This window comes from Nanorana parkeri, unplaced genomic scaffold, assembly GCF_000935625.1.
Source record: "Nanorana parkeri isolate BGI_ZX_2015 unplaced genomic scaffold, ASM93562v1 scaffold1557, whole genome shotgun sequence".
Lineage (NCBI taxonomy): Eukaryota > Metazoa > Chordata > Amphibia > Anura > Dicroglossidae > Nanorana > Nanorana parkeri.
Genome location: NW_017307825.1, coordinates 313442 through 322986, shown reverse-complemented (window position 1 = coordinate 322986; position 9545 = coordinate 313442). Strand labels below are relative to the sequence as shown.

General features: G+C 41.5%; 1 protein-coding gene across 1 annotated transcript in view; it reads right to left on the bottom strand.

The window, feature by feature from the left end:
* CDYL (chromodomain Y-like) overlaps positions 1-9545 on the bottom strand; it is a 64671-nt gene that overhangs the window by 29283 nt on the left and 25843 nt on the right. The window contains exon 2 of the mRNA XM_018570562.1: positions 3938-4598. Coding sequence (XP_018426064.1) covers positions 3938-4598 — 661 coding nt within the window. The remainder of the gene's footprint in view (positions 1-3937; positions 4599-9545) is intronic.

The following is a 9545-nucleotide window of genomic DNA, read 5'->3' as shown; positions in this document are numbered from 1 at the left end:
CGCCGCGAACGTCGGAGTGAGAGCAATAAGTCTAGGGCCATCAATCACTGATAACACTAAACTGATGAGCGGTAAAAGCTTTTAAAGCGTCGCCCATGGCCAATTTTGGGTATGGTAGTTTTCTGCGATGTCGCAGGTGCGCACAATTTTAAAGCTTGACATGTTTGCTGTCTATTTAACCGACGTGACCCCGACTTTTATATTTTACCAAAAAACTGGGTAATAAGTGTTTCCTAACATAATGTAAAAAAAAAACTTTTTTTTTTTTTTAAATTTTCAGTAATTTTTCCTAATTATAGTAAAAAGGAAGAACCAATAACAGCATCAGAAATTAAAACGGTAATAAAGCAGGCAAAGGTATCTTCGGCGCCGGGGCCAGACGGCTTGCCGATCTTGTATTACAAGAAATTTTCAGAGGTTCTAGTACCCCGATTGGAAACATTATTTAATAATCTTAGAGGGGGAGGGTGTCTAAACATGGATCTTAATAGAGCATTCTTGTCATTGATTCCCAAACCGAATAAGGACCCAGGGGAGGTCTCAAATTACAGGCCAATATCCCTAATTAATAATGACTTGAAAATTTTAACTAAAATCCTTGCCAATAGATTAAAAGACCTTTTTACCGTTATACATACATAAAGATCAGGTGGGCTTCATTACGGGCCGACAGGGCCCAGACCAGATTAGAAGAGCGATTGATAGAATGACAATACTACACTCACAATGGGATGGGAACTTGGCCCAAAGGGGCATGTTCCTATCGATTGACCTTCAGAAAGCATTTGACTCAGTGTCCTGGCACTATTTAATCCCAGTGCTGGAGAGATGGGGATTTGGCTCACATTTCCTAGGAATACTGAGAGCACTATATGATCATCCATCTGCTCATATAAAAATGCAGGGGTTCCTCTCAGAGACTATTCCTATATCTCAGGGAACCAGACAAGGATGTCCGCTATCCCCACTGTTATTCACGTTGGCGATTGAACCATTGGCAATCGCCATACGTGAAAACATAAACATTAAAAAGGAGTCTACTGTGGTCAGCAGGAACATAAATGTGCGTTATTCGCTGATGACCTGTTACTATTTGTAACCTCTCCTGTAACAACGTTACCAAATGTGATGAAACTGCTGGATTGCTTCTCCAAAATATCCGGACTACGGGTTAATACGGCTAAATCCCTTGCTCTAAATATAAATGTACCTCAAGATATATGGGACAACATGAAGGAGCACTTTGTATTTAATTGGGCAGATGATGCTATCCAATACCTGGGAATTCAGATTACAGCATCCTTTGACCAATTGTATAGGAAAAACTATAATCATTTATTTGGGCAGTTGCAGGAAGACCTAACTAGATGGAAGCTATATAACCTATCGTGGATGGGCCGTATTAATGCTGTAAAAATGACCCTTTTACCTAAAATTTTATACTATTTTCGAGCGCTCCCCATAGCTGCAAATAGATCTGATATGTCAAAATTTCAATCATGTATCCTTAAATTTATTTGGGATAATAAGCGGCCTAGACTATCAAAAAATTTATTGTATAGATCAAAGCAGTCGGGAGGACTAGGGGTTCCCAAACTATACCAATACTATAAAGGCGGCACGGATGGCACAGCTTTCTATGGTTTACAATAGGGGATATACACCAGACTGGGTCTCAATGGAACCCGTCTGCCTCGGGCCTATCCATTGATATATTAAAGTGGATGACTCCGAGGCAGAGACCGGCGGTCTTGGCTCCAACGTTGTCTCAATCTCTGGTAATATGGGACTCAGTGAAGGGGAGCAGAGACTTTATTTCATCATACACCCCCCTGGCACCAATCTTTCATAACCCCAGGTTTATCCCAGGGATGCAATATGAAGCGTTTCATTGGTGGCAGGACAAAGGCCTGTATCGTATAGCACAATACTTTCGAGATCGCCAAGAGGTACTCCACATGCCGAATTCTGAAATGTTTAGATTCTGTCAGTTAAGTCATTTTTTGGCCTCCTTACAGACACCTGATCGAGAGAGGTCGTTTGTAACGGCATCTGAAAGATGGTGTCTAGATGAGAAGGGTCAGAGAGGTGGAATAGCACTGATCTATTCATACTTGGTAGAATCGGAGGTAAAATTATCATACATGATAAAATGGGAACGGGACTTAGTAATGGATATCTCTATCGAGGCCTGGCAAAGGTGCTGCACCCGGGGATTTTCAGGACTTCTAAACATTTCATTAATGGAGGCAAACTATAAAGTAACGTCCCGGTGGTATTTAGTTCCATCCAGATTGGCTAAAATATATCCAGACGTGTCTACGGCGTGTTTTAGGGGCTGCACTGCACCTGGTACTATGTATCATACTTGGTGGCAATGCCCCAAACTTAGACCCTTCTGGAATAGGTTTTATGCCCTTATATATAGAGTAATTAATATTTATATTCCCAGGGAAGCTCAATATATATTGCTGAACTACCCAATCCCAGGGCTATCAAAAGCCCAGGATAGACTAATCTACTTCTCTACTGGCGGCTAAAACCACTATTGACAAGGCCTGGAAACAATCAAAGATCTCCTTTAAACAATTTAAAATTAAAATATCATGGATTATGATACACGAGAAATTAAATAATATACTCCAAGATAAAGAACAAAGATTTGAAGCAATATGGTCTCCTTGGATGAAATATCATAACATGTAGTTGATAAAATGAACTAAGATAATGCACGTGAAGAGGGATGAGAGGGAACCCATAAGGAGTCATTTTATGTAATCTGTAAGGAGGGTGGGGGGAGAGGGGAGAGGAGACCTAATTAGTGACTCCTCCCCCTACCCCCATCCCATTATGTAAATTTTGCATTTTTCTCCCTTTTTTTTTTGTGTGTGTTTTTGGTTTTTGTCAATTTTGGTTATTGTTAAGTGGTATATTTGGTCCGGTGATATACCATTAAGAGGGACGGGTTATATCTATGAACGTTTATCATGTAAAAGTAGTAACAGGAGGATGTTGTTAGGAAATGAGTATTATAAAGGAGAAGGACACCAAATGAAAACCCGTAAATAATAATGTTATGCATCACCAGAGCTGTATGTTTTAAGTGTTATATGTAATTAGTATGGTATGTTGTGAATGTTTTATGTATTTATTGTAAAAACAAATAAAAATAATTTAAAAGCTAATTATAGTTAAAAAAATAAAACCTGTAGTGGTGATTAAATACCACCAAAATAAAGCTCTATCGGTCCCCCAAAAAATGGTATAAAATTCATTTCAGTACAGCGTTGCATGACGGAATAAACGTCAAAGTATCGCAGCGCTGAATACTAAAAAATGGCCTGGCCAGGAAGGGGGTCTAAACACCTGGTCTTGAAGTGGTAAATGAGCTAGCTCCTGATGCTCGGCTTAAAATAGCTCACTCACAAAGCAAATCTTTAGAGACCGAGTTGCACCAGATACTGACCCACAACTCTGGATCCAGAAAGCGCTTTGCGGCTAATCAACACAGGTACACTCAGGTGTCGAAAGCACCACAATGCGGAGCCCAGTGCCCAAAGGTCACATTCCTGGCTAGCCCCAGAATCGTTCATACCAGCAGGGTCGGAGTACAGCTTCCAAAAGCTATTACTGAGCATTTTCCATTCTGGATAGCTGTGCAAACGAACAAAAAACTAGAAAAAGAATATTGACTATATATTTTTTTTTTAAAAGGCCCGTAAGAAACAGTTAAGCTTTTCTCAGTAGAGAAAATATGTCCATTATACTAAAACACGTGCAAAAAAAAATATGGAGGCATGTTGGGAGTGGAAGAGGTTATAACAGGCTGGTCACTTTTTTGATTGACACTGTCTAAAATCCTACTGTAGATAACAGTATAACCCAATTGCCTCTAAATCCTGTGTTCCTCAATAAAAGAGAAAGAAATACATCTTACCTTTTCCATTTAATGCTAAAGCAGATGATGCTGTAACGGTCAATGGCAACTGAATTTGTGGCACTAGTAATGGGGGCCTTGGTCTGCTTCCCATTCGGGCCCTTTCTGCACCAGGTCCCAATAAAGCACCAACTGGCTTCTCAGCAGTTACTTCAGGCGCAACAGAATCCTGTTCTTGCTCAATGTGATTTAGCTTTTCTCCCGACTCACTCTCAAATCCATCTACTGAATTCCTATTTTTTATTGGACTTTTAGGTACAAGTATTTTAATAGATGACCGAGAGAGGTCCATATTTTTCCTGACTGGAATTACTTGAGGACTTTTCCGTAATTTTGGACTAGTAGAAAGTGAGGTGTTTCTAGATTCACTGTCCTTACTAAGAGTTAATGATTTTGGAGAAGTTCTTGAAATAGAGCTATTAGTTGATCTGGAGATTTGTTTTCTGGCATTATTTGGAGATGTTCTATTTGCCTTTGTAATTGTGCCACCGTCTTTTAGCTTTTCATTGTGTCTCCTGTTAAATTCAAGGATGTATTGCTCACAGTTCACTAAATGTTGTTCTGGTTCCCAGGTGTCATCGCCACTATCATATCCTTTCCAGTGCACCAGATATTCAGTTTTACCCTTTTTATTTTTCCTTTTGTCGACAATTCTTTCAACCTGGTAGGGAGAAAAAAAAAAGAAGAAAAATCAGGACCGCATTTTAAAAAGGTGTATATAAATGTACAAACCTAGTGCCTTTTATATGGGTCCCCTTATGTTCACAAGTACAAACATTTGAGGCTCCTGTGAAAACTACATTGCAGTATACTTAGTAATTCTTACCCCTTTGAATGCCAAGGATTTAACCCTTTCGCTGCCAAGCCCTCCGGAACATTTTTCAAATCAGCTGGCCAAGCTTAGACTGAAGGAGGAAAGGACCTCCGAGATACTGCAGGTGCCGAGAGCCACTCCAGAGACAGCGAAAGTTGAGGGATCTTAACAAGTGGCTCCGAGGCTAGTGTCAGAAGGAGGGCTTTGGGTTCCTGGAGAACTGGGCTGACTTCTCAGTCGGCTACCGGCTCTACAGCTGAGACGGCAACACCAGGATCGGGAAGGTGTAGCGTTTCTGGGGGAAAGACTGGAGGAGCATTTAAACTAAATAACAGGGGGAGGGCATAAATATAAATTAAATAACAAGTTCAACAACAAAATCAATAGAAATAATGCAGCTAACATAGCAACTTGTATGGGCGAAGTTAAACATATTAGAAATGATCCACCTATAGCTAGGCAAAATACAAAACGTAGCGGAGAATCGGATAATACTTTGTATTCCAAAAGTAGGTCAAAAATTAAATGTATGTACACCAATGCTAGAAGCTTAGCAAATAAAATAGAAGAGCTAGAAATTATGATACTCGAAGAAAACTTTGATATAGTGGGAATAACGGAAACCTGGCTAGATAACACACGACTGGGCCACTAACATAGAAGGGTACAACGTGTTCAGGAGGGACAGGTGTGGGAGAAGGGGGGGGGGAGGAGTTTGCATTTATGTTAAAAATTATTTAAGGGTGCATAGAAGGGATGACATAGCGTTAAAATGGCAGGGAAGACGTGGAATCGCTGTGGCTAGAACTTGAAAGGTCGGAGGCTAGCCGTAAACGTATTGTTGGTGTTGGTTATAAACCTCCAGATATAGGGCGGGAGGCTCAGCTACACTGCCAGCAAGAAACAGCGGGGAAGCAGGGTAATGTCATTGTTATGGGCGACTTCAATTATCCAGACAAACTGGGCAAGCGGAACATCCCATTTGTTAAAAGATCAAAAACTAAGCCGGTATGGATAAAGAGATCAGTAAAGCAACTCATCAAGGACAAGAGAGTGGCATTTATAAAATATAACATGGAAGGGACGTCATTGGCATTCACTAATTACAAAGAATGTAACAAAAGATGCAAGAAAATAATTCGGGAAGCTAAAATAGAGTGTGAAAAACATATCGCCACAGTTAGTAAAAAGAATCCCAAATTTTTTTACCAGTACATAAATAGTAAAAGAGTAAGAAAGGAGCAGATAGGCCCATTAATGGATGATAAAAGCGCATTAATGGATGATAAAAGCTAAGGAACACATCAGATCTCAATGGGGAAAGATATCATGCTGGATATTTACTGTATACTGGACAGGGTAATGCGTTAGGAACGAAAGGATGCCACATCGTTTTATGGAAATTAAAAATGATCAACCCACAGAGGGCTGAATTCAAAGACACCCCAAAAATCTGCCATGTTTCAGTGTTTGCTGATGATACCAAAATCGGGAGGGGAATAGTCCCTGAAACTGACGCTATAACATTACAGGGGGATCTGGATAAAATGGGGGAGGGGGCAAACACATGGCAGATGAGGTTTAATGTAGATAAATGGGAGCACTAAAGGGGGCTCCCCTCGTTAAGTCCAAAAGGGAAACAGATTTGAGATCATTTTAGACCACAGGCTGAAAAATAGCTTGCAGTGTCAGGCGGCGGTAAACAAAGCAAGCAGAGTCCTTTCCTGTATTAAGAGGGGAATGTTTTGCAGGGACAAGTCTGTAATTCTGCCACTTTATAGATCACTGGTTCGGCCTCATCTGGAGTATGCACTCCAGTTTTGGGCAGAAGTGAACAGGGGGGATGTCCTTGAACTGGAGAGGGGCCAGAGGAGGGCAACCAAAATCATAAAAGGGTTGGAGGACCCGAGTTATGAGAACAGGCTACTAAAATTAAACATGTTCTCCTCGGAAGTAAGGAGATTAAGGGGGGACATGATTTTCATGTATAAAATGTTTACCGGGGATAGTGACATTAGCAGCAAACTTTTTACAATTAACTCGATGACAAGGAAGAGAGGCCACCACTTAAAATTGGTGGAGATAAAATTTCAGCACAAGGGGCGAAGGGGTTTCTTCTCAGTTAGATCAGTCAAGGTATGGAACTCGCTGCCACATGCTGTGATTTCGGCTGAGAGTGTGGAATCATTCAAGAGGCGATTGGACGATTTCCTCAGGGACCGTAATATACAGGGGTACAAGTACTCTTAAAATTGAAAACACACAAGGGACCTATACATACTACACACCAATATGACCATACACACATACACAAATAGGTTGGACTTGATGGACATGGGTCTTTATTCAACCTCAAATACTATGTAACTATGTAACCTAATGAGACGACGGATGGTGTCCTGGGGAATCTCCTCCCAGATCTGTACCAGGGCATCACTGAGCTACTGAACAGACTGAGGTGCAACCTGACGGCGTCGGACGGACCGAGACAATGTTCCAGAGGTATTTTTTTGGATTCACGTCAGGTGAGCATGGGGGCCATTCAATGGAATCAATTCTTTCATCCTCAAGGAACTGGCTGCATACTCTCGCCACATGAGATCGGGCATTGTCGTGCACCAGGACCCACTGCACCAGCGTAGGGTCTGACAATGTATCCAAGAAATTCATCGCTATACCTAATGGCAATCAGGGTGCCATTGTCTAGCCTGTAGAGGTCTGTGCGCCCATCCATGGATATGCCTCCGCGGACCATCACTGACCCACCATTAAACTAGTCATGCCGAACGATGTTACAGGCAACATAAAATTCTTCATGGCTTCTCCAGACCCTTTCACGTCTGTCACGTGCTCAGTGTGAACCTGCACTCATCTGTGAAAAGCACAGGGCACCAGTGGTGGACCTGCCAATTCTAGTGTTCAATGGCAAATGCCAATCGACCTCCACCGTGCCGGGCAATAAGCACAGGGCCCACTAGAGGATGTCGGGCCCTCAGGCCACCCTCATGAAGTCTTTTTATGATTGTTTGGTCACCAGTGGCCTGCTGGAGGCCATTTTGCAGGGCTGTGGCAGTGCTCATCCTGTTCCTCCTTGCACATAGGAGCAGATACCGGTCCTGCTGATGGGTTAAGGACCTTCTACGGCCCTGTCCAGCTCTCCTAGAGTAACTGCCTGTGTCCTGGAATCTCCTCCATGCTCTTGAGACTGTGCTGGGAGACACAGCAAACCCTTCTGGCAATGGCACGTATTGATGTGCCATCCTGGAGGAGTTGGCATGCCTGTGCAACCTCTATAGGGTCCAGGTATCGCCTCATACCAGCAGTGACACTGACTCCATTGAAAATGCATTGGACGAGCTACATTGAGCGATTTTTGAGCGGAAAGTACTCTACAAATTGCTCAGTGTGAATGGGGTCTTAAAAGAGAACATGTTACTTGCACTTGGACATCACATGGGGAGCTTGTCAGCTCCCTTGTGATAACAAATTTGATCAAATAAAAGTTGTAAAAATAAAAAAAATAAAAAATGATGCATATGGCCTAGACAAAACTAATATTGCCAATGGTTATTGTAGTTTAAACTTTCTAAATGAGAAATTACACACAGATGATTGCAAAGCCTAACTTTCAGTAATCGGTAGTCATTTCTCCAAAATCGTAATGGTAAACCTTCATAGCACATGAAAGGACAGCTGAAACCTACAGTTGGGCAAAAAAGTATTTAGTCAACCACCAATTGTGCAAGTTCTCCCACTTAAAAAGATGAGAGGCCTGTAATTGGCATCATAGGTAGACCTCAACTATGAGAGACAAAATTACAGTACTTCCTGTGTCATGGCCACAGTTGAAAGCCACATGTAACAAGGACACACAGGTAATCTGCACAGTACGGAGGAAAGGCATCATTTTCTGACCGCACAATACTATAACCGTTCAACTGCTGTTCCTATCATCTGCTGTAACCTGATGTTAAAGAATAAACACCTCTTTTGAATGAATCGGTATTGACGAGTTCAGCTATCTGACAAGGATTGTCCGCAGTGAGTATATCTGCTTATACAGGCCAGGCATAGAGGTCTCAGCAAGGGATATATTTCGCTATCACAACGATCGGAGTCAGAATAACAGTGAATAGGATGTTAGCCATAGATGTAGAGTTCATTAAAAAAAATCTTTATCTGAAACTTGTATATAAAATAAAAAAAAAGGGTGAAATAGAAAGATCACAGACAATGAACAGTGGATGACTGTAAAACGAGCATTATAGATGGATAAGCCTAAATTTCAGGTGTTTGGATCAAGAGGGGAAACATTTAAAGCAGGGAAATCTTCGTTCAAGCATAGGGTGGGCAAAGTACTGGTATGGGGCTGAATGACGTTGGTAAAGTGATAAACCTATACAAAGTACAAATAGTAATTATTCAGAAATGATACCAAATGTATTTTTCATATCAATACCTTGATTGGTATATTACAATTATTATACAGGATTTTTATAGCGCCAACAGTTTGCGCAGCACTTTACAATATAAGGTAGACATTACAATTACAATTCAAGACAAGATGGTAAGAAGGGTCCTGCCCGTGAGGGCTTACAATCTAAAGGGAGGGCAAGTGATACTTGAGGAGGTAGCTGTATGGGGGGGGATTGGTTTGAGAACCTGATGATTCAGTGGTTGCTTTGGAGGTGGGATAGGCTTCCCTGAAGGGATGAGTCTTAAGCATTGCCTAAAGGCAGTCAGAGTGGGAGATAGACGGGCAAGTTAAAGAGTTCCAGAGGATATTATATATAT